Source organism: Metschnikowia bicuspidata (genome assembly GCF_001664035.1).
Source record: "Metschnikowia bicuspidata var. bicuspidata NRRL YB-4993 chromosome Unknown METBIscaffold_2, whole genome shotgun sequence".
NCBI classification, from domain to species: Eukaryota; Fungi; Ascomycota; class Pichiomycetes; order Serinales; family Metschnikowiaceae; genus Metschnikowia; species Metschnikowia bicuspidata.
This window is the reverse complement of record NW_017387732.1, coordinates 2,123,321-2,147,516: the sequence shown is the minus strand read 5'-3', so window position 1 is coordinate 2,147,516 and position 24,196 is coordinate 2,123,321. Positions and strand designations below refer to the sequence as shown.

Genomic DNA, 24,196 nt, shown 5'->3' with positions numbered 1-24,196 from the left:
GTCCTTGGGTCTTTTCAAGCGAAGCACCTCTTCAATCGATATCCAAACATTTCCACAGGTCTGGACGAAGCAACTTCAAGATCGCGTTCTCGCCCCCTGGAAGCATCTAAATCTTCTTCACCTTATCAACAATGTCGAAGTAGCCCACGACATTGTTGATCTGTCTAACACTATCGACGCTCATGTCGGCCGCGAGATTTTCATCGAAATCGCCAGATGCCACAACACATGAATGGACGTCGGCAACATCGTTTTCAAACTTGATGGCCTCTTCCGTGGTTTGCGGATAGTTCATCAAAACAATGGTGGTGTCGTACTGGCCACCGGTCGTGTTCATGAACAACTGTACTTCCTGCTTAACCAACGCAGTAACCAAGCCCCTGGGTAGCGATCTGCCTTGGGCCTTCAAATCCTCGAGCAAATACGAGTACTTTCCTTGTTCCTCCATTTCCTTCTGAATCAACAGCTGTGGGTGAATCACCTTCATCTGCTTTCCCTCAGGAACCACCGTCTGCAAAAGCTCCAAGATCTTACTCTGGTCGTGTGCAAATGGCACAGCGTAAAATGTATACTGGTTATTTTTTTCGACAGGCACCAACTTCAGCCGTCTTTTCAAGCCCGAATCCTTCTCATACTGCTCGAACTCACGCTCGGTAAATGAGGTCCGGGGTGCCTTCTTGGTCATCTTACTGGTCACAAAATAGAGGCATCCATAGGAGAGCAATACCACGGCAAACAAGTATCTGACTCTTGGGACTTTTTGTCTTTTCTTTGGAACGTTTGTGGAGTAGAAACGACTGGCAAGAGACACCTTAGATGTGGAGCCTTGAACAGCCTGTTTTGTGAAGTTGGTATAGTGGAACCCTGGCCGGGATCTCGCTTTGAACATGGAGAGCATCACGAATTAGTATCACAAGAGTATATATACAATATATCGTAATCCACTAAGTTAGAGATAAATACACGGCTAGCCGATGGCAAGTTTTTGGAGGCCTGGTGGTGTGATTCAGAATGGTGCTGGTGCTAGTGCGGAGGCCAGGCGCGTGTCACGTGACTCACGGTGAAGAAGACGAAAAAAAAGTATGTGAGAACCCGAACATACAGAATCCAAGACCCGGTAGACAGTGGACAATCAGGAGAAATTGGGCTAATCAGAGACCCAGTTGTTTTTACCTATTTTTTCTTCACCAACACATCACTATGTCTTTGGTCCACTTGTCGAACTTCTGTGCCCACATAAAGAACTGCACCAACGTGAGGCTTTCCACGACCTCTGTTCCCTTTTCAAGATTGCATTTGCAAGTGGCGCTAGGTTTGTATAAAGAGGGATTTCTCTCTTCTATTCAAAAAGGCTCTACATCTGGCCCAGACCAGCTTCCTGTGGACGTCACGCCAGATAACATCTCTACACGTAGATTGTGGTTGGGGTTGAAATATAGAAAGAACATGCCGGTCATCAGAGACATGTCGATGGTGCTGAAACCCGGCAGGAAAGTTAATATGACCACCACAGAGGTCAAAGCATTGGCCTCGGGTCTTCCTGTCAGATTTATCAAGCCTTTGCAGCCTGCCGAGGTGATGTTTTTGAGGACTCCGAACAAGGAGATTTTCGAAATCCAGGAGGCGGCCAAGAAGGACATGGAGGGCATGGTGTTGTGCCGTGTGAAGTAGACTCTTGTATATAGAAAATGGAGGATTTTGTTGCGGAGAATGACCACTGTGTAATCCACGATATTGGGGTCTGTATCTGAACCCCGGAAATAGGGTCTGAACAGACTGTGGTTATGTAGTTTTGGGAGCACTACTAAAGTATTGCATCGATATATGAAACGTGAGGCCCATTGTATCACAGGCCTTCAAAAAGCAATGTATGCATGTTTATCAGCCAAAATTATTTTAAATTTGAAAGGGAGGGTGTCGCTAAATCCTACGAAAACGAGCATAAATTACCATACTTTTCAGAAATACCGGTAGATGCTCTTCATCGTATACGCCAGTCACGGCCAAAAAGCTGCTCGAATGCGGTGGTGCGCAACTGATTTGCCTTGTCAATTTTCAAGTACCGAGAAAGTCCAAATCAAATTCCTAGCGTCGGGCAGATTGTCAATACAAAGTTAAATTCTTAAGCTGGTTTATCCGATGATGCGATTGCTTCAATATTGAAAGCAAATGAAATTAAGAATTACAAAGACTTAATCATCTCCTTCCAGATGCGAGCCAAGAATTGCAGATTTGAACATACATTCGAAAGGTTCCTCAACACTAGCCCAGAATACGTCTATAGTACTACTTGTGATTCCTGGCACCCTGTCCATTCCCTCATATCAACTTGCCATCCTTTCCAGGCCAATACTCTTTCTTTATAGTCGCCATTACTAGACGCTGATGCCTCCTCGTTGGTTTGCGACTCATTGGTGGTCAATACAACCAGCACTTGTGAATCGGGTTGAGCCAGCGGCTCATTTGTGTTTATCTTATTTGAGATTGATTGAGAGAATGGGGGTTCTGAGGGCCTTGCGCTCAGTTTCTCAAGTTCATTCCTCAATTCCGTCACTTGATCTTTCAAGTCCATGTTCTCTAGTTTCAAGTCGGTGTTTTCGTCCCGGAGCTTTTTGATTTGGTTTTTCTGAAGCTCAATCGTTTCATTTAGCTCATTAATATGTTCGGGGTTCTCAACACTGTGGCCTTCCGGATCATTTTTCAATTCGACGTGTCCACTTGTATGGATATCTGTGGGTGACTTCAGCACACTGGGCCTCAACTGAGGAATCTTGTTTTTCTTTTTTAGTTCCTCAAACTTCTGGCGTGCTGCTTTGAGCCTTTCTTCTATGGAAATCTGAGGCAGGCTCATATTGTATGGAATAAGTAATATTGTTTTGTCTGGTGGTTTGCGGAGTACCATAGACAGCATGAAGATACTCAATACTCTATTCCGGGTGTGCACATAATACAATCTCAAGACAATAAGGCCAGTCAGAACAAACATTCCACCTTCTCGAAGTCACTCGCAGGTAAAGGATTTTTAAGGGAATATTAGATAGCTAGATATCTGATTTAAGAGTTTCTTGAAGCATAAATCGTAAAATTTACACATCAACTCTTATTCCCATTATATTTGGACTCGAGTGTTTCGCATTCATACCATCGTTTTATCATTGATATGGGTTATGTGTTTCTTTCGGAGTAATATGGTCGCGTCTACGTATGATCAATTATCACGAGGGTCTCGATAAGGGTAAAATATCGCCTACTTATCATGAAAGCCCGTTGGACGGAATGCTGGAGGACGACAATCAATTTTTATCTTTAGAAACACAGTGCCAGAGTCATAAGTTAAAGAGCATCTTTGGTTTAAGAATGATGAGACAAGAAACCATCTCAGTGCATGCTTAGGAATCAGCGTGATCGGGGGTTTGGATTTAAAAAAAGAAGTACATTGGTTTAGAACTTTACTTGCTGTTCATACTGAAACTGTATAGGCACTGTATTTTCGGGCCTGAGAACTGTGGAACTGAAGAACTGTAATCTATCGTATATGTCCTCATTTGTGAAAGATCGATCAAGTTTTTGTGCCTCTGTATAGGTAAGGGCATTTCTGGCAATGAAAAAATTACAGTTCAGATTTACGAATTATACATCAGTTTGGAGTTTGTATGACGAAGGCGTGTCGATTTGACTCATTCTCTGCTGGGAAGAATTGACAAAAAACAGACGCCCACGGTACTTAAAATACGTTTTATGAACTCAGAGGCCTCGTAAATGCTCTTAATCTATAATTTACTTTGCACCCATGTGCCTTGGCTGTTCACTTTTATCGCATCATATATCACAACTAAAATCAAACAGTAGTCATTCGCATGCGATTGCAGTCATGCCATAGAAAAGACACCTTGTCCGTCCAGCCAACATGAGTTAAGCTTTGAAGGGCCATGATGAGTAGTAAAATGAGTGATACTTTGCAAAGTTGTGTTACTCTAAACTCTAGATTGCATATAGTATTTTTTGTGCTAGAATGTGATGTATTAGGAGTATCAGAGTGTCTTTTTCTGTAAAAGATATTATTTTCGTAAGTTTATGAACTTAAATGAAATTTCTTCATCGAATGACAACTGTTTAAAGAACCTTTATCATGCAAAATTTGTCGTCACCATGACCTTCAAGGTAGACCGGCGAGTAAAACGGAGTAACTTCATGATTTTGTCTTCGACCTTCTCAATTAAAGCGACTATTGGAGAGACTTTTTCCAGAGGCCAATGGCTCAAAAGAAAACACGCTTACCAAGAGATCATTAGACTGTGAGTATCGGATGGGAATGGCCCGCATTTAATCACTCGATACGAATTTGAGAACTGGTTAAAGGGTCTTATATAGCATTTTCCTCTCGTGAGATGAGCAAAGTAAAGTAAAAATATAAAGGAGAATTGATATAAACATTAAAATTCATAGGGCATACAATCGGGACGAGTTTGAAGTTTTGAACTCCGTATTAAAGTCGCTGCAAAACCCCTTTTCATGTCTAACTAACTTCAGGCTTAGTCCGATGCACTCCAAGGGGAATAGGCTCGCCAATTCAAATTAAATAGAGAGATGAAAATACAGACGTCTTAGGATAGGCTGATGAGCGGTTGGTGAATTATTGAGCAGATATTTTTCTCGAGTCGCAAGCTTTTTCAAAGATGTTCAGCGCAGACTTTTCTTTTTGTTTTTGTTTCTGGTGTGAATGAAGGTCTACGATACTGCACAGCAGTCAGCTGCGTTCTAGGATTGTAAGGTTTCTGCAAAAAGCGGCAGTGAGCCTAGCTCAAAAATCAACTATCTCGCTAAATAAATTCTCGCAATGAGAGTGTCGTCACATGCGGTGAGTAGTTTCGGTGTTAACGACGTGTTCACGCAGCCCCTTGTTATATGCACACACAGCCAAGCGAATACGGCTTGAAAGCATGACGCGCCAATAACCTCAAGGGTTGTTTCTTATTTTCGCGCCTGCAGATGATAAACTTTATAACTCTGTTCACTGTCAAATTTTTGGTTGATTTATAGGAATGGTGAAGATGACATCGTGAATGAAACTTAAAGCCGCAAGATCAGACAGCCTCTTGATTATTTTTTTTTTGTTTCTATTGCCACTTTTTCTTGCCTAATTCTAGCACCTCATTTGATTGGGCCTACTGATAAAGGTGGTTATGCAAGGTTGGGGAAGCCGTGCCCTTTTTTCTTAGTTAATTAGTCCCTCGCGGCTCTTCGCACCTTGGTGGTTACGTCAAAATACGAGCAGCAGCGAACAAGCCAATAAATTGCTTGCCAAACGCAACCAGATTTTTTTTTCCCGGACAGTCTCGCTCTTTTGTCGACATCTGTTTTCATTGCAAACTACTGTTGCATATTCGTTTCTGCACCTTGCGCATACGAAAAGTTTTCAGGTACATCCGTGGTTATTACCTCTGCGAGCCAACTAAGTTTGCGTTATAAATACCTAGCACGGTCCACCCAGGGTTTCTTCATTTCATAGTCCTTCATTAACACAACCGACCAAAAATGTCCGACTTTATTGGCGAATTTGCCGAAGTTGTCAGAAGAGATACCTGTGACACTGGGAATGAGTACAATGGGTTGATGGGTGTGAGAATCTCGTCCATTTTCGTGATTCTTATAGGCTCCGGGTTCGGTGCGTTTTTCCCCATCTTGGCTTCAAGATACTCGTTCATCAGAATGCCAAACTGGGTGTTTTTCTTCAACAAGTTCTTTGGCTCCGGAGTCATTGTTGCTACAGCGTTCATTCACTTGTTGCAACCAGCCAACGAAAACTTGACGGAAGAATGTTTAGGCGAAGGATGGCTGGTATACCCATACGCCTTCGCAATCATGCTTGTCACGTTATTTATTTTGTTTCTCTCGGAACTTCTTGTTTTCAGATTGGTGGATAAAAAGCTTGCCGGTGAATCCGAAGAAGGCCACTCTCATTCGCATTTTGGTGATGAGAAAGCATACGTGAAGAAAGGCAGCGATGATGACGACGAAGACGAAGCTTCAACCAGCGAGGATAAAAACACGGAAACACCTAAAGTCGAATCGCAATATCCGTCCCATTTCTCGCATGCCTCCGAGCACCAGGACATGGAAGTGTTGGGCACGCCCATGGACAAGAAAGACAAGGAGCAATATTTCGGCCAATTGGTGTCTGTCTTTGTGCTTGAGTTTGGTGTGATTTTCCACTCGATCTTCATTGGGTTGACTTTGGCCGTTTCCGGAGAAGAGTTTAAGACTTTGTACATTGTCATTGTTTTTCACCAGACCTTTGAGGGCTTGGGTTTGGGCTCACGTATCGCCACTACCGTGTGGCCAAAAAACAAGAGATGGACGCCCTGGATGTTGGCCCTTGGATATACGCTAGTCACACCCATTGCAATTGCCATTGGCTTGGGTGTGAGGAACTCGTACCCACCTGCATCTTCTACTGCTTTGATCACCAACGGTGTGTTTGATGCCATATCTGCTGGAATTTTGGTGTACACTGGGCTTATTGAATTGATGGCCCACGAGTTTTTGTTTTCCGGCGAGTTCAAGGGCGAAGGTGGAACCAAACGCATGCTCCAAGCTTATTTTTCTATGTGTTTTGGTTGTGGTATTATGGCCTTGTTGGGGAGATGGGCCTAGACGGCCTCGACGAAGAGGTTCCTTTATTTCTGCAGAATGAGAAATCTCATTTCTTTTGTTCTCGTGTCATCAAGGATGCCGAGAAACACTTTGAATACATAGTGACATCTAATCTTAATGCTTTTAATTTTCAAAATGACGCAAGCGATCGTTTTTCTGTCACTCTTTGTATTTTGTAGGGGATGTGTTTTGGCGGACAAATTATATCTCCAGCGTGGAGCAGGTTGACAGAAAGATGTTGAAATTGGGTGAATGTAAAAACAAGGCTATTGGAGATCTACTACAATACTTAGGATCAGAACGAAATATATTGAAGCTGTCATCGCATGGGAAGGTTCTTCTGCAATGGGTTCGCGACATATGGGGGATGTGCTTACTTTCTGATAGCACGGTAAGAATATATGGGGAGGGTTCGGCATATTTTCTAAAATGCGTGTTCTCCCTCTTTTCTCCGTCCCATCTCTTTGAACGAACCTATGATAGTGTTGCGTATGCGAATGACTACATTCCGAACTTGCGCTTTGTGACGGCATCCTGAAAATCCTTTACACATGTTGTGTGGAGAACTCCAAAAAAACATTTCCCCGAGCACTGACTGAATTTATGAAAGTCATAACCTACTCGGGCTCAGCTAGACAATGATGCGAGGTCGAAGAAATGGAATGATTCTGCAGCCAATACATGAAAGCACCGCACAAATTTCTGTCCCTTGTTTGAGTTTTTATGTGACAGCCCCTCATAACCTCTAAATGGTCTTTTTTTCTACATAAGAAGTTGTCAGAAATTGCATTCCGCAAGCCGATTTGACAAGCTCGCGGACAATAAAAGACAACGCTCGAGCGCAGTTGATACATGACACTTATGCGTGAAGATACTGCGTAAAGAGCCCGACTGTCATGTCAAAACTCAAGAATACTTTAAGAGAGCTTTTGCACGAGGTACAAGTAGAAGAAAGCTAAGCTCGAGAAAAGGGGCTCACTTGCGGTGTGTAAATGGTGAAAATTGAACCTGGGCCATAACCGCACGGGTCGCGCAGTGGTATTCTTGGCTTTTTTTTTAAAAAAAAGTGAAAAAAAGCCACTCCGTCGCCCGGTACATGGAAGGAATAACAGAGAAATCCGAGTTCGGGCTCGAAGCAAATGGCAGAAAGTTTGGTTCGAACGGTAGTTCCTCGAGGCCTTAAATTTGATTGGCTCGATCAAAGACAAGCTTTTGGCAAAAATGCGAATTTCTTGGACCGAAAAGTATGTGGAAGTACCGAATAGAAAACGAGCATTTGAAACCTGGATTTGTTTTGCGAGCGCCTGAAATTGGCAGACTCGAGGTTGTGAGTTACTTCCTTGAGTTGGCGAACAATAGAAGTAGGCTTGGCTTAGATGCAAGATGCGTCAAAATGGTAGTTACCGGCTGTATGCTGCTCCAGTCTACTGTCGTTCTTGCATGCCGTCGCTTCTCGATAATAAATTGCTCGGATTACCAGCGTGGTTACCAGGACTTGCGATATGCGTCTGTATAAAGTGGTGTGTTCAGCATTTGAATTTTTCAACCTTGATAATTTGTTTGCTGAAGCCGCCGTTCACCCGATCACAATGTTCTTCGATGAGATTGCAAAAAGAGAAAGCTGTGGCTTAATTAGCAGCAATGGGGAGCATGCCGAACTGATGGGTCTCCGAATTTCTTCTGTTTTCGTGGTTCTTGTAGGTTCGGGATTTGGGGTATTTTTCCCGATCTTGGCCTCTCGCTACTCCTTTGTGAGGATGCCCAGCTGGGTGTTTTTCTTCTGCAAATACTTCGGGTCTGGTGTTATCATATCAACGGCGTTCATCCACTTGTTGTTCGAAGCAAACGAGAATCTCACGAGCGAATGTCTCAGTAATGCGTGGCAGAACTATCCCTACGCATTTGGTATAATGCTTGGGACTTTGTTTGCGCTATTCCTCGCGGAAATTATGTCATTCCGGTTTGTAGAAAGCAAACTTGCGGGGCTCGACAATCACGGTCACTCACACTTCGGCGACGAGTCAGTGTATGTGGAGAGACCTGGGGAGTTTGACGACGAAATTTCTCTGGTTACACTGGAGAGTGCCGATCCGGGCTTGCTTGCTGAAAAGTATCCACCTCGCATAATAGACGTTCCAGACCTGGATGAGAAGGGGACATTGGACACACCGAATGATAACCAAGATAAAGAACAATACTTTGGCCAATTGGTGTCAATTTTTGTGCTTGAGTTTGGCGTGCTTTTCCACTCGGTCTTTGTTGGACTCACCTTGGGTATTACTTCGACTCAGTTCACCACGCTCTACATTGTTATAATCTTCCACCAGCTTTTCGAGGGCTTGGGATTGGGGTCTCGAATCGCAGCCACCATTTGGCCCAAGGGGAAGCATTGGATTCCTTGGGTTTTTGCCGCTGGCTTCACATTGGTCACGCCCATTGGCATTGCTATAGGCTTGGGCGTAAGTGGAACTTACCCATCAGATTCTCCCCGGGCATTGATCACCAATGGGGTGTTTGACTCGATCTCAGCGGGTATTTTGATCTACAGTGGGCTAGTCGAATTGATGGCACATGAGTTTTTGTTTTCCACGGAGTTTAAAGGTGCCGGTGGCACCAAACGTATGCTCTGGGCATATGGGTGCATGTGCCTTGGCTGTGGCTTGATGTCATTGTTGGGAAGATGGGCATAAGCGTTTGTGGCTGGACCAAAAGTGCGGTTGACTTCACTTTTTGTGTGTGCTTTATTCTATGGGGCATGTAAGTCATTTATAGAGTTTTGATTTTCTGTGGGGTTGTCTGACGCGAGAGTTTGCAACTCTTATTTTGCTGCAAAGCCGCGTCGCACGACAGAATGTAAATCGAGATGGGTTAGAAGATCCACTGGTCATATATATCATCTGTTAATTTTGATGAAGGAGTTGAATTGCTGTTTGATTGGAGCCTCATTCTTCGGAATATGTGGAATGGTCGAGTAACCTGATATTTCACTATCAATTGAGTTCGCCTGCTTTGGCGATTCCGAAGCATTCTAATTTTGAGTTTGGGACGGCTAATTAGTAAACTATGTAAACACCAGTCTTTTCAACACAAGTGGTCTCAGACCAGGTTTCGAAACCTTACATATAGTCAAAGATCGAGTCGTCCAGACCCACTATAAAAGGCGGTGGTCCAAAATCGGACTTCTAGAGAGCCGGTCATATACTCCGGTGGTCTTTGGTCACGTGATTTGAGCCATGAAGCATGGTTAGGTCTTGGTTTTCTCTGACTACGAAGAGTGGACCGCAGATATGTGCGTGGACCACAAGACGATGATTGATAAAGTTGCACAATTTGTTTCACCACACCAGCTGCTCGCCACGATTTATGTTTATGCTCGGCCTCTCAGGTATTCTAATCCACCACTGCGGAATTTTTTCTAGGGCCTCACGCCTGAATAAAAGATATCGTATGTGTTGGAGCTGCATAGACAAATTTGAAGACCGGTTTTCCAGCAATGAGAAAGTTTTTTATTTTGAGATGATTTATCTTTTCTTTCAAATCTATGCATGTATCTTTTCCAAAGGTGGGTCACCCCAACGATGCGCTATTTTCAATCATTGGAAACTAGCGAATATCCAATAATTATTGTTCAGGACTTCCCCACATGATCTATTCAATGGTCACATGGCCCAGGGCCACCAATACATAGCCTTACAGCAAAAACTCCAGTGAACTACTTCAGTGCTCTTTGGATCTGCCACGTTGGCCAAATCCGGCAGATCCCTCCAAATTGTTGCTGCGGAAGGTATCTACCCCATGCCACCCCATATACAGACCTGCACACACTCCCTCCCGCGCAACGAGTGAAATGAACATACGGAAACTCGTCAAACATTCTACTACTCATACTCTCAGATTTGTGGCGCTTGTATCCTTTAATTACCCGAGATACATACCGCGGGCGGCTCTAAGAAACGCCTGGATCCATTCCGCCCATATTCGATTCGAGAATCCTTCCGGTTTTGAGGCGCCGTGCTGCTGACCAGGCCCCTAATATCTTACCATGGCCCAAGTTTCTGCACCCTCTCCATCAACGGCCACGCCCAACGATTACATCGAAAGTTTGTCCCAGGAGCAAATCGAGCATGACCAGAAAATCGGGTTGAAGGCTATCCGCCTCTTTTTGCAGAGCAAGGCGTCGTACGACGTGTTGCCCGTCAGCTACCGCCTTATTGTGTTGGACACGTCCTTGCTTGTGAAGAAGTCGTTGAACATCTTGCTCCAAAACAATGTGGTGAGTGCACCGCTCTGGAACAACAAAACGTCGCGGTTTGCTGGGCTTTTGACACTGAGCGACTTCATCAATGTCATCCAGTATTATTTCCAATACCCCGAGAAGTTTGACTTGGTGGACCAGTTGACTTTGGACGGGCTCCGGGATATCGAAAAGGCGCTTGGCGTGGACCAGATCGAGACTGAGTGCATCCACCCCTTCAAGTCGCTATACGAGGCGTGTGTCAAGATGTTGGAGCTGAAGGCACGTCGTATCCCCTTGATCGACGAGGACGAGAAGACCCACCGAGAGATTGTGGTGTCCGTGTTGACGCAGTACCGTATCCTCAAGTTCGTGGCCTTGAACTGCAAAGAAACGAAGATGTTGTTGAAGCCGTTGAAGCACATTGCCGCGTTGAAGGACCTGAAACACATCTCGAGGGCCACCATGAGCACCCCTGTCATTGAAGTTATCCACCTCTTGACACAGAATTCCGTCTCGTCAATTCCGATCGTCAACGAGCAAGACCGCTTGGTGAATGTTTACGAGGCCGTTGATGTGTTGGCGTTGGTCAAGGGTGGCATGTACACCGACTTGGATTTGAGTGTGGGCGACGCGCTTTTAAGAAGAGCGGAGGACTTTGAGGGTGTTCACACGTGCACTCTCAATGACCGTTTGAGCACGATAATGGACACCATCCGCAAGTCCAGACTACACAGACTCTTTGTCGTGGACGACGAGGGGCGCTTGCTCAACGTCATCACGTTGAGTGACATTTTGAACTACATCCTAACTGGCGAGAGCTGAGCAGCCACAGTGGGACGGGGTTGATGGCTAGACCATATACGTATGAAACATAGAGAAACGATCGCGCGATTGCGTAGATTGAAGACACTCAGACTTCAGTACACTGATCTCATTTAGTGGAACAGTACTATAAGGAAGGGATATGTAAAGGCTCGTTGGTACCTCACTTCGAGACCTTGCAAGTAGGGACAGTGAATATTTGTGTATGATATGTGATTTTGTGGACAGACTAGAAGAAACTGTTATGTTGCTCAACCACTCAACTCATAGGTGCCAGTACTCTCAATTCAAAAGATGTAGCACTTTAGCTTATTCATGCTGGAGCAGTAGAGTATCCATGTGAGTGAAGTAGAGATAGAGTGCCGGAACGGAAGGTGAATGCTAGAGAGAGATATGAGATCTGGCGGGCTTTGGAAAAGAGTGGAAAGGGTGTATTGGAGAAGCTTTTGGCTTTAAACTAAGCATATGCAATGATCATTTTCTGGACTGATTTGTGATTTGCAGAAGAGCTTTGGACTACAGTGCGCTATATTGTCTCGGTCTGACTAATGAAAGGTTGAGTGAAACGGGACCTCAGCTCGCCAAGGATGTGGAAGGATTTTAACAACACTCAGATTAAAATAGACAAAGACAATGAAAGAAAAAGAGAAAGGTTGAAGCAGGTAATCTTGGTAGGGCGAGGTCAACAAACAACGTAAGGGAACGCCTAACCTTCGTGTAGGGGCTGATGATGAACTTTGATCAATATAATTTTGTGTCGCCTGAATCTCCACCAAAATAAACACCCAACTGACTCGAATTTGATCAAAAACTTTCGCCCCTACCTCCAAAAACATCAGCTCGGGGAATATTCTCACTGCTCCAACCCATTTGATACTCTCAAGTTTCAAATAGTAATTTTGTTGATGGTTTCAGGATGCTTTGATTGTTTATGTACAAGGCCGTGGACAGGCCGTATACTTATATTATATTAGTGAAAAACCAAGTTAAGCTTCGTACAGTGGGATCCGTTGGATGCAACAATGCTCGGCTCATTTTGCAAGCTCCCCTAGAACAGTTTCAATGTCGAGCAGAGCCAGTTTGGGATGTTCTCGATAGTTTGTACCTATCTACTTGTAGCACAGCACAAGCTCACTCGAGGAAAAGACAGCTGTTCATGATACCTGGTCGGATTTGCAGTGTTTATTTCTTACTTGGAGCGGCATGTGTGCCAACAGAAAGTTTTCGTTATATAAATGTCTGCTCAATACTACCAATCGAGAATGGTTTGGCTAGAGGCCCAATCAATAACAATATTGCCAACCTGCGATGTCGCGGTTGACGTCCCTAAAGTATTATTCCAAAAGGGACTGTAGGAATAGTCGCATATGGCGTTGATATCATAGGAGGCCCCAAATCAACCTTTGAATTGGGCTTTAACGGCCAGGCTTGTAAATATTCACTACAGAAAAAAAAACAAAAGTTTGACATTCGCCAAATGAGGCCTTTGCATCAGGCTCCCCACCGTGTCGAGCTGTACTGCCGATATGAATTTCCAAAGAGAATTCGAATAACCAATGCAGGGAATCCTGTGAAATGTAAGATACTCTAAAATTTGAGCTGGGCTCCAAGAAAGCTCTCTGTAAAGCTGCTGGGGCAATAAAAATGGTTATGACGTCTCCAGGTGCAGGGCGCAGAACTGGCGGATATTTCGCACCCACTTCGAAATCAAACCAGGGCCCTATCCTTAATACAAAGCGTCAAGACGCCAGTTTGTTCTCTGTGGCGCTCATCCAAGCTGGTCAGAAAACGGGCCATAACACTCTTATATCATTACACTATCGCATGATTCTTGTGAGGTATGGCGGGAGGGCCGTTTGATTCAAGATTGATGAAAACTCGGCGGTTCCAAACCGCCGAGCCACGAACTGGCTGCGTTGGCAACAGTGGCCGTCATTCACAAAGCAGAAGAAGAATTAAGAAGAATGAAGAAGAATAAAGAAAGCAGAAGAATAAGTAAACCAGGAGAATGAAGCAAGCACAAGAATAAGTAAACCAGGAGAATGAAGACATCAGAAGAATGAAAAAAGCTCAAGAATACAGAAAGCGGAAGAATAAATAAACCAGGAGAATGAAGAAATCAGAAGAATAAAAAGCACAAACATGAAAAAAGCACAAAAAGGAAGAAAGCACAATAACGAAACAAACAAAAGAGAAGCAGAAGAATAAAACAAGCGAAGAGTAAAAGAACAAGCACGAGAGTAAAACAGGAACAAGAAACGACCTTGTGCACTTGGCGTGACTGGCGAGCCCATAGCCGCCCACTGTGTATCGTGGGCTCCAGAAAAATCCTTGTAAACCGAAACAAGTCATTTGGATGAGAAAACCTCCCTTCCCAGAGGGAATTTGCCGCCTTCGCAGAAACTTGCCTGTGTTGGCCAAGCCTCCGCATGCGGCGGCGCCGCTTCCGCACAGACTCGCCCGCTATCGGAAATAGTGCCCGATTCGGCGCACACTCGCGTGTCCGCTCCGTAACCAGCAGGAATTTCCGCGCCGCATCTCGTGCTTACTCAGCCAACACTGTGGAGCGTCTGCTTGCAGATAGAAGAGAGATGCGAGGCCAGGCGAAAAGGCACCTGTCCATCTCCAGCCAAGATACGAAGTGACCCTCCACCCAATATCGTGCACATTTCCAAATAAACCCCGCGGGCCACCTGTCCGTCTTTTTCCGTGGTCTTAAAACAAAAAACCGGCCCTTTTCCGCCGAGCTGCTCGTTCCTTTGGCGTGTCGCAACTAGCTTATCGAGCACCATCCGCAGAGCGCAACCCCAAACCAGGCCCCAGTTGCACCACACTTTCCGGCCGCAAAAACTGCCCAGCACCGCCGCCTCGTGTATAGAACGGCCAGAGAAGCATTTCCAGTTTCCAGAACCACAAACGCGTCCTTATCTGGCGTCTTTGCATCCTGGGCAGCCGCACTAAGTCCTCAGCCATGTATCAACAAGACGCTGCTTTGGACGCCACCACCATCACAGCCGCGGACGCACGGTACCTCCTGTGGCACGAAAAACTCGAGCTTCCCCAAGTGACGTTCCGAGCGACGCTCGTCGGGCTCGTGATCGGCAGCGTGGTGCTCATCTCGAACTTCCAGTTCGGCCTCCAGACCGGCTGGGTACTGATGATGTCGCTCCCGTCCGCGTTGCTCGGGTTCACAGTCTTCAAAATGCTGCCCATGGCCGCCACGTTCACGGACGTGGAAAACGTGTACATCCAGAGCGTGGCCGTGGCCGTGGGAACCGGCCCCTTGGCGTACGGCCTTGTGGGCATCGTGCCGGCGATCGAAAAGTTTTTGACCCCCGCCGAGAGCGGCACGGGCGCGCCCGTCGTGCTCTCGCTCGCGCAGCTCGTGGTCTGGCTGGCGGGGCTCGCCTTCTTCGGCGTGTTTTTCGCCGTCACGCTCCGCAAACAGGTCATCGTCACCGAAAAACTCCCGTTCCCCTCGGGCCTGGCCACCGCCACGCTCATCTCCGTGCTCCACGGCACCGAAATGTACGACGAGAAGACGGAGCACGCGCACGGCGAGCCGCTGGCCGTGGACACCGAGTCCGTGTTCTCCGTGGAGAGCTACCAGCGAGGCGGCGTGATCCGGCCGCTGGACTCCAACGGACTAAAACACCTCCAGGTCGAGCGCGCGTACCGGCTGAACATCCGGTCGCTTTGCGTGACGTTTGCCGTGCTGGCCGCGTACACGGTCGCGGCGTACTTCGTGCCGTTTTTGAAGCTGCTCCCGGTGTTTGGCGACACCATGTCACGTGTATATCAGTGGAACGTGCAGCTTCTGCCGGCCTACATTGGGCAGGGCATCATCATGGGTCTCCCGTCGGTGTCGTACATGATGTTCGGCGCGGTGCTCGGCTGGGGCGTCTTGGCACCATTGCTGAAACACTTGGGCTGGGCCCCGGGTCCCATTGATGACTGGGTCTCTGGCGGCCAGGGCTGGATTCTCTGGTTGAGCTTGAGCGTCATGATCCTGGACTCGCTCGTGTCGTTTTTCGTGGTCACGGCCCGGTCGTTCCGCGGGTTGATGGCCCGTTCTCGCCGGGGCCAGTACGCACCGTTGCTCGCCGAGCTGGCCAGTAGCGATGGCACGCTAAGGCCGCACTCGCTGGACTCCGGGTCCGACAAGTCGCTCACCGATGTGGCTGCAGACCACTTGGTGGGCATGAAGGTCACCATGCTCGGGCTCCTCGTCTCGTCCACGCTCTGCGTGGCAGCGATCCGCTGGGTGTTTGGCGCGCTAGTGCCCTACTACGCGATTGTGGCTGCAATTCTCTTGGCGTTGGTGTTCTCCGTGCTAGGCGTGCGGGCGCTTGGCGAGACGGATCTCAATCCCGTCAGCGGCATCGGCAAGCTCTCGCAGTTGATTTTCGCCGCGATCATCCCGCACAACCATCCGGCCAAGATCCTCATCAACCTCATTGCTGGCGGCATTGCCGAGGCCGGCGCACAGCAGGCGGGCGACTTGATGCAAGACTTGAAGACCGGCTTTTTGATTGGCGCATCGCCTAAGGCGCAATTCGTGGCGCAGCTTGTCGGCACCGTGTACTCGGTGTTCTTCAGCAGTGTGATGTACAAGGTTTACAATTCCGTGTACGAGATCCCGAGCAAGACGTTTCGCATTCCCACGGCGGTGGTGTGGATCGACTGCTCGCGCTTGGTCACAGGCGAGGGCTTGCCGCCGCACGCGTTCGAGTTCTGCGTCTTGTTCGGCGTGGTGTTCGGCGTGATTTCACTCTTGAAGAACACCCTTCCGCGGTCATCCCGCTACCACCGGTACATGGTGTACCTTCCGAACGGCGTAGCCGTCGGGATAGGCATATATAACACGCCCAATTTCTCCATCGCCCGGTTTTTGGGCGGTGCGTTGGCGTACTTCTGGATCCACCGGGCTACAAAGAATAACGCGGACCAAAAGGTGAGGATGGTGATCATCAGTAGTGGGCTCGTGTTGGGTGAGGGTCTACTCAGTGGCGTCACAATGCTAATGACCAGCATGGGCGTAAGGCACTTCTAAGGATGAGTGTGGGGTATGATTACAGTTTATTCGAAACGTAGGGCCGGGCTGCGACCCGGTTTTCTACATAATATACACGCTTCCGAGGGACCGCCACTGGCTCATGCCCGTCAATGCACGCCGTTACGCTCCTTGTCGGTGCTGATGCGCTGGTTAATGAAGAAGATCGCGGTCTGTATGGCCGAATAAGTGCCTGTTAGTGTCAACTTGCGGATGTTCGTCAAGCCGCGCCCGCCACCAAGAAGGATTGACTGGTGCTGGTCGGGCTCGATCTTCACGTATGCGCACCCGCTGCTCTCGCGAATTTGCTTGATGTTGTTACCACCCTTGCCGATGACCGACCCAATGTTCGTGTTGGCCACGAACACGTCCTGGGTAAACCGGTCGGGCCCGGTGCTAATCTGCACGGGCAAGTTGACGATGACGTCGCCAATGATCGTATTCCCATGCTCGTCCGTGTACAGGCTCTGCAGCGGGATTGAGTTTGCAGGCAAATTCAGCGGACCATTGTACTGTGGACGCACCGCAGGCTGGAACATCATGTTGAAGTCGTAGGCCTTCTGGTGGTACGGCTGCGGCTGCACATGCTCCTTCATGGGCGCCATGCCTGGCATCTGCATCGACGGCCCCTGGGCTATATACGGCATGCTGGCAGGAACATGTGTGCCGGCAACAGCCATGTTCATCATCGGGTTATTTGCAGTACCCAGATGGTGGAAGTTGGCCGGGTTGTAGAAGATGATCTTATTCTTCTTCAAGGTCTCCTTGTGTTCCAAGAGAACCTGTGAGATATAGTACACGGCAATGTGTATGGCATCTGCCACGCCTGACACGGAAAGAACGCGGTCGGTGGAGTAAGGCAACACCAGCTCGGCAGCCTTTAACTTGGCGGCGGAGTTCTCCTCAATCTCACGGAACTTTCCGCCACCCTTGCCAATAACATAACCAATAACCGGGTGCGGCACGAGCAACCTAAGCACGTAATGTTTGCTCATCATCAGCGCGGGCTCATCTTCAGGCTCGTCCAAAATCGTGCGAGTGATCAAACCGAACGCACGCGCCACGTTCTCCGCCAGGCCCTTGACAGAAACCACTCGCTCGGGCACGTTCTTCAAGTTCTCCGACACCTGGATGCGCACACCGGCCTTCTCGCGGATATGTGTGATGCGCTCACCTTTCTTTCCAACCACCACGCCCGCTTCTTTCATGGGGCAGAACATGCGCAAATACACGTGGTCCAGGTCTTCTTTTTCGCGGTGACTCAGCACGGGCTTCGACACGGGGGTGGGAGCGTAGGAGTTCGGCGGCTGGTCCAACTGGAGTTTATGGATTTGGTCTGTGTGGGGTTTGCCATTGGTTTGAAGCTGTGTTTGAGTTGTTGGGTTGTGTTCTGACGCCAGCGTCGGGCGTGGGTGTGCTTCGCTGGCCGCAAGCCCGGCGGTGGAGTGATGAGTATCCGCACTGCTGGCCAGCGTCAGCCCTTCTTCGGGATTTTCACTGGAAACGGCGCCGTGTTCCACAGGGATTTGCTCGTCAATAGCCGCCAGGTTCGGGGCGCCAAATTGGGGTGCCGTTTGCGCCAGTTCATCTGCGGCTTCGAGCGCAGCCAACTGCTCGCTATCTAGGGCCACACGCTTGCTTAATTGGTCCGGCAGCACTTCGCTGTCGTCCTCGTTTTTTCGTTTCAAAAGATTTGACATCGTGGACGAGATGAGGGTGAGTGGGCGTGAAGAAAAAAAGCTTTTCTTTGCGGAACACGCCAGTACAGGTACTCAGAAATGAACAGTTTCCTCGGCGTCTGATCCGGAAACGGCGGTTTGCAGGGCTTTTTTCAGGCGCGTGGCAGTATTTCACAAAGCACAGATGAGGCTCTATGGCATTGACAGGCCTGTGGATTGGTGTGCTGGGCTCGTTTTGGGCCGTGCGCGTGGAGTCGCCTGCGGTCACGTGACGTGCACTATTGGATCCACGACCCGACGGGAAGCGGGCGGAGCTGAGGCGGATTGATTAGGCATGCTGGCGGTGGTCTCGGCTATGCTCGAAACAATGCGAGCGTTTTGATCCCAAAAATATCGGTGGTTGTGGGTTTTCACTGGGGGTAATTTATGTGATGGGCTGCGAACAGTGTTGCGCGGAGAGGCGAGGACCAGAGCCGATCTCAGAAGCCAGAAAGCCGTCCTATTTTGTATGCGTGGAGCCATAGTGCATTTTCTTTGGGTGGAGGGTGGATCGCGCAAATGGCATAAACTAATATTCGTAGCCCGGGGTGCCTAGATGACCCCTGTAATTTCCTGGTCAGTTTTAACAGACTGTTATTACTGGCGGTGTGCTAATATTTGAAGACAGCTGGATGAGTTAATCCTTTCGGGATTTCTGAAAAGCTGTTTCCGCCCGCGTATTTGCGGATGAACGGCGACAAGCCGGTGCCGTTCTTATGTTTTGCCGATGTAGGATTCAGCCCTCCACTCGGCAGACCGCTGAAATAGCTAGTTATGGCGTCTGCCTCGTTCTTTGGGTACATTAGGATGTCGGTTCGTATGCACGTGAGTGATGAGCCAGACCAGTCACTGGAAATCCTAACAGACCCATGGAAAATCAAACAAAATACCAAGAGGAGGAACCTGTGAGAAACATACCAAAAAGTATAGGAGACCGCCAGGAAACCCCATAACTCACAGTTTCTGCTGCTGCTGCTGCTGCTGCCACTGCCGTTGGCGGTCGAGCTCGCGGGCCTGCTGGTACTGCGTGTCCCGCTTTGCCTCCACGCGGCCCAAAAAGTCTTGTTTCTCCAAGTACCCGCCTTTGTTGTGGATGGCCAAGTCGTCCTTGAGCTTCTTCTTGTCGACAAACGAGGCCCAGTCTAGCCGGGACTTCTCCAAGGTCGTCAACTTGTTCTGCTTGTCGCCCATAAGAAACTTGTCGATGAGCGAGGGCCGCTTCAACTTGATGCGCAACTGCTTCTCCTCGTCACTGCCGGCCACTTTGCGCAAGACCGGCACGTAGCTCTTGCGGGGGCCAGCAGACTGCTCCTGCAGCGCAAGGCTGTTGGTGGAGTTCAAGTAGGCCTTGGCCTCGGCCGAGTTGGCATCCACGAACTTGGACTCGCGCACGAGCTTGCCTGCAAATGTGTACGTGGTGAAAATGCGGATCTTCTCCTCGGCCTCAGGATGCGTGTTTTCGGCAAGAGCCGCCGCTGGCTTTTCGTCCTTTCCACGGGGCTCTGGCGTGGCATCGTCGTGGCGCACCATCCGCGCCCAGTCGTCCGCAGACAGCGTCTGGAGGCTCTGGAAGATCTCGTCTACATCGACCTTCAGGCTGTCTTCAAGCAAGCCGTCTTGGTGAGTTTTCCCGTTTTTCTGCTCCGCTTTCTCCTGGTACCTTTGGCCGCGGGTCCGCACCTGGCTGACGTCGGTGCTGATTGCAGAGTAGTCTGGCTGGGCCTCGTCCTCGGACATTTCGCTGTCGTCGTCCTGGACATCGGCTTTCTTCAGCGGGTCGTAGTCGTCGTCATTATTTTCGTCGTAGTCTTCGTCGTTTTCGTCGCCGCTTCCGCTTTGGGCGGCACCAGCTTCGGGCCCAGTCTTTTCTGGCGAATTGCCCTGGATTTCAAGAGGGGTTTGGGTGGCCTCCAGGGCCTCCGCAGGGCTGGAGGTCCTCACCGCAGATTGTGCAGCCACGCCAGTTTTCGTTCTTTTCTGCCGGCCAGGCCCCGGTTTGGGTTGGGCGGCTCGTTTCTGCCTGGGCATTTTGTGTTTCAAATCGATAGCAAAAAGGAAATCGATAGCGAAAAGGGCGTACGCAAGGTTCGATGGCTTCACCTGGGAGGTATAAGAAGAGTCGAGCGGGAAGGATGGTGCACGTGACTTCGGATAGCCAAAAACGGGTCGGTGCCAAGCGTTGGACAAGTATCGGGCACAGCGTCAGGAGTTGCGTGTGTATTGGATAGGTTCGTGGTTTGTGAAGCTAGTGGCTACTGATGACAAGAAGGCAGCGGGCCACGCGGGTCACGTGACCCGGTGGCCCCAGCGCCTTGAACCTGGGGTAGCGGAAACGGTGCACGAGACGATCAAGACAGCTGCAAGAAGATGGGGCAGATCTTTGCTCTGTTTATATCGCTCTAAGTTTTTTGCTCTAAGTTTTTTGCTCTGATTTTTTTGCTCTATTTTTTCTGCTCTACTTTTTTTTGCTTTGTTTTTTGTCTCATCTGTTTTATGTGTTTTGCTTTCAGTACTGCTTTTTTGTCTGCGATGTCTTGTGAGTTTCAATGAGCACACCTCAATATTGACCGCGGTCTCTAACCACGATCGAACACGAGCGTGAAATACATTGGCCAGACTTTTTAGAATGAAGTGTTTTTTGGTTTTTTTACAAGCTGTTCAGCTGCTGCTGTGGATTCTCTCAGTTGGCCATCGACGCCCAGCCAGTAATCGACTCCCAGCCAGCAGTCATCGCTTCATAAGTATTTCGCAGCCGTGCGACGTGGAACCTTATACCAAAACTAGTTAGAAACAAGAGCCACGATATAGACTTAAGGGCCCTAATCTGTGGAACAAAGCATGCTACAAATTTGAGAGAAAAACATTCTGTACCTAGACATTCTATGAAAACGCCATATTCGATGGTGTTCTGGATGTTGCCCCAGGCCTGCAACGGTGGCTCTTGGAGCTGTCAGATCAGTGTGCGGGTGCGTATTCTGTAAGCGTATTCTGTACGCTCGTTTTAGATTGCTTGAAATTTCTGGCTCATTTCCCCGAGTCTATATATGAGCCAGCAACAAGGTGTTTTATCGAGAAGTGAGTGAATGTCTGTTTACTATGGCAAGAGAAAGAACTCACGGATACTTCCATGGAGATGGTGTGGGTTTGAGCCATTTACATGAAAATATGAGAGACGTGGCTACCAGTAATTGTGCTGGATCCCAAAAAAGCGGTATTTCGAAATATAGCCAGTGGAGTTTGGGTGATGTTCACCCGGGGTTTGCGGGCACTTGGAGGTGCCTAATACCTGAGGTTTCCGTACGCCAAGCCAAACAAACTGTAGGCATTGATAGTGACACGGCCAGTGGCAGCAAAAAGTGGCTGTTGGTAAAGGTTTCGAAAATGTGTATTCTTAAACACAAGAGTAGAGTAGGAGAAGGCAGCCAAAGAGGCCGGCTAATATCAGCCTTTATTAAGGCCGTGGTGAGGCCGCGCAATAGACGGGCCCTCTGGATACTGGATGCGAAATGAAGAAATGGACAAGCAGATGGCCGGGACCATTCAGCTAAAAGCGTTTATCCCCATTGCCGCAAAAAGAAGCAGGATACAGACTGCCTCTGGAATTTGAGGATTCAACAAACAAATGTCTTTGGAGAAAATCACAATATTCACCACGCGTCCGGCTTGGAGAGCAATATTGAATCTCGATGGGGCCGGCCTACTTTGCCTGATATTGTTTGCCTTGTGCACCCTAGCGGTCCCGGAACTCAATCTGGGGAGACAGCACACATACCCAGACAAATAACAATATAAAACGATAAACAATAAAGGGCAAAATTCACAACGAGACATACAAAACAGCCAGAATTACAACAAAACATGCAAAGCATACAAAACATCCCCATAAGCAAGCTAGATCAAATAGCAGACAAGAGAAAGACTACATAAAAATATGAAACACTGGAAGCCCCCATGAGAAAACAAATTGGAAAGCACACGGCTTTGCTGACTCCAGCCCTGGAATCTACAAGTAATAATTGCCGCAGTGCAACTCGGTGCGGAGGCAAACACAAGTAGCCAGAGCAAGCCACACTACCGAAAACCAAAAACCACCAAGAGAATAAACTCATTGGAAACAATAGGTGGCAGTTGCTCGGAATCAGGAGATGAAATTCAGGCTCGGATGACTTGACGCGTGCCCATACAATCCCCCGAAATCTGAATGGGCTTTCTATCAGATCACAAAGTTCGCCCAAACTATACTTCTTACATATTTTCTGGACATGAAACTCACCTTTTCAGGCGTCACAAGGTCTTGCGACTGCTTCGATTCAATTTCCTTCATACTCTTGTCGGCGCGCATCTAATTAGCTATAATTAGCTATATGAGCTGAAGGCTTTATTCTCGGGTATTCTATAAATCCACAGTTTTTTTAGCTTAGGAAATGCGTACTTGAAAGCGGAAAATTTTTAAGAGGCCAGCTCTGCTTTTTATCTTTTGCTGCATGCACCCTCAAGTGAAATACTTGGGCATTGATTCTGTCAGTATTCAAATTTCTCCATGCCCGATTCTTTCGCTCAACAAGACAACCAGAATTTTTTGAAATACTGGCTTTTCGAATGAATAAGACCACTTTTATGACCAGAGACAGCCAAATTTATTACCGTCTTGAATGGCCTGCTTCATATCTGTTTCGTATATAGCATTCTTTGAGTGGTTATTAGCATACTTAGTATCAAAAGGAGAACATATGGCTTTTTGATGCCTTGAGTATATTCCCGGCAAATGAAGCATTTTAAAAGTCCTTCGACAACTGTTACTACCATATATGGGATAAATATAGGATTGAATATAGAATGAATATAGAATGAATTTAGAATGATTGTGGAATGAATGTAGAGTGAGTGTAGAATGAATGTAGAATGAGTGTAGAATGAATATAGGATTGATTATGGGAATGAGAACTTACAGGAATGAATATAGGACTGATAACAAGAGGGAACATTTACACAGGATTCAAAAAATACAACAAGATACAACTGATGACCACTTTCAATCGTGATGAAGGTTTTGCCCCGATTTGCTCCTTGTTGCAAGTCTTCCTTTGTTTCGCACTGCCAAATGCGCGAGTACATTGTTATATTCCAGCTCGAGTCGCATTATTCCACACGCATCAATATAAATGGTGTTATTAGCAGTTAAAACAGTCCAGAGAGCCACAAGCTGTTTCGCTGCAATACCCCTTTTTCAACTATTTCACAAATCATAGGACTGAAAAGATAATGAAGCTACATAAGTGGGGGGCCCTTCTGGCAGGGCAACGAAACCCTTCCCTGAACGCATCCGGGTCCTCAGTTGATTAAGGGTCGAGGGTACTTCCCTGGCCTCATTTTCTGCACCTACTAAAACTCGTGAACAGAGCGCCTGGGCACACGGAGACAACTACTTTCTTCTAACAGCTCCAATCCACAAACACAAACCAAAACAAATCCACAAACACAAAGCAATAAACCCAATGAACAAACCAAAAGCAGATTTACAACCACAAACCAAAGAAACAAACCCGATAAACAAATCAAAAGCAATAATACAACCAAACCAAAGAAACAAACTCAATAAACAAACCAGAAGCAATACAACCACGAACCAAAAAAAAAAAAAACACTCAAACAAAACACAAACACAAACACAAACACAAACACAAACACAAACACAAACACAAACACAAACAC

General features: G+C 47.6%; 9 protein-coding genes across 9 annotated transcripts; 5 read left to right on the top strand and 4 right to left on the bottom strand.

Moving 5' to 3' along the window:
- Positions 1-106: 106 nt before the first annotated feature.
- On the bottom strand, positions 107-889 carry METBIDRAFT_77881 (uncharacterized protein; the record flags this gene model as incomplete). The annotated part of the gene is made up of 2 exons (XM_018858784.1): positions 107-769; positions 812-889. 2 exons carry the CDS (start codon positions 887-889, stop codon positions 107-109), a joined length of 741 nt encoding a protein of 246 aa, XP_018712998.1.
- A 227-nt stretch (positions 890-1,116) lies between these two features.
- Positions 1,117-1,671, top strand: METBIDRAFT_87048 (mitochondrial 37S ribosomal protein MRPS8; the record flags this gene model as incomplete). The annotated part of the gene is made up of 1 exon (XM_018859273.1): positions 1,117-1,671. Exon 1 carries the CDS (start codon positions 1,201-1,203, stop codon positions 1,669-1,671), a length of 471 nt encoding a protein of 156 aa, XP_018712997.1. The 5' UTR covers positions 1,117-1,200.
- A 213-nt stretch (positions 1,672-1,884) lies between these two features.
- METBIDRAFT_31393 (uncharacterized protein) lies at positions 1,885-2,856 on the bottom strand. Its single transcript, XM_018855843.1, has one exon. It carries the CDS (start codon positions 2,849-2,851, stop codon positions 2,279-2,281), a length of 573 nt encoding a protein of 190 aa, XP_018712996.1. The 5' UTR covers positions 2,852-2,856; the 3' UTR covers positions 1,885-2,278.
- Positions 2,857-5,315: 2,459 nt separating this feature from the next.
- METBIDRAFT_31391 (ZIP zinc/iron transport family) lies at positions 5,316-6,797 on the top strand. Its single transcript, XM_018855842.1, has one exon. The coding sequence runs from the start codon at positions 5,536-5,538 to the stop codon at positions 6,652-6,654; it is 1,119 nt and encodes a 372-aa protein (XP_018712995.1). The 5' UTR covers positions 5,316-5,535; the 3' UTR covers positions 6,655-6,797.
- Positions 6,798-8,243: 1,446 nt separating this feature from the next.
- Positions 8,244-9,344, top strand: METBIDRAFT_11324 (ZIP zinc/iron transport family; the record flags this gene model as incomplete). The annotated part of the gene is made up of 1 exon (XM_018853958.1): positions 8,244-9,344. The coding sequence occupies one exon, from the start codon at positions 8,244-8,246 to the stop codon at positions 9,342-9,344; it is 1,101 nt and encodes a 366-aa protein (XP_018712994.1).
- A 1,352-nt stretch (positions 9,345-10,696) lies between these two features.
- On the top strand, positions 10,697-11,713 carry SNF4 (AMP-activated serine/threonine-protein kinase regulatory subunit; the record flags this gene model as incomplete). The annotated part of the gene is made up of 1 exon (XM_018858783.1): positions 10,697-11,713. One exon carries the CDS (start codon positions 10,697-10,699, stop codon positions 11,711-11,713), a length of 1,017 nt encoding a protein of 338 aa, XP_018712993.1.
- Positions 11,714-14,684: 2,971 nt separating this feature from the next.
- OPT8 (Opt8p) lies at positions 14,685-16,766 on the top strand (the record flags this gene model as incomplete). Its single annotated transcript, XM_018857040.1, has 1 exon — positions 14,685-16,766. One exon carries the CDS (start codon positions 14,685-14,687, stop codon positions 16,764-16,766), a length of 2,082 nt encoding a protein of 693 aa, XP_018712992.1.
- A 110-nt stretch (positions 16,767-16,876) lies between these two features.
- Positions 16,877-18,466, bottom strand: PBP2 (Pbp2p; the record flags this gene model as incomplete). The annotated part of the gene is made up of 2 exons (XM_018857255.1): positions 16,877-18,102; positions 18,229-18,466. 2 exons carry the CDS (start codon positions 18,464-18,466, stop codon positions 16,877-16,879), a joined length of 1,464 nt encoding a protein of 487 aa, XP_018712991.1.
- A 999-nt stretch (positions 18,467-19,465) lies between these two features.
- On the bottom strand, positions 19,466-20,308 carry METBIDRAFT_17640 (uncharacterized protein; the record flags this gene model as incomplete). Its single annotated transcript, XM_018854731.1, has 1 exon — positions 19,466-20,308. A coding segment is annotated over one exon (843 nt), but the record flags the coding sequence as incomplete, so codon positions are not given.
- Between the last annotated feature and the right edge of the window lie 3,888 nt (positions 20,309-24,196).

Excerpts from the sequence above, each read along its gene's own strand:
- METBIDRAFT_31393 (XM_018855843.1), bottom strand. The coding sequence starts at position 2,851 with ATGAGCCTGCCTCAGATTTCCATAGAAGAAAGGCTCAAAGCAGCACGC.
- METBIDRAFT_31391 (XM_018855842.1), top strand. The coding sequence starts at position 5,536 with ATGTCCGACTTTATTGGCGAATTTGCCGAAGTTGTCAGAAGAGATACC.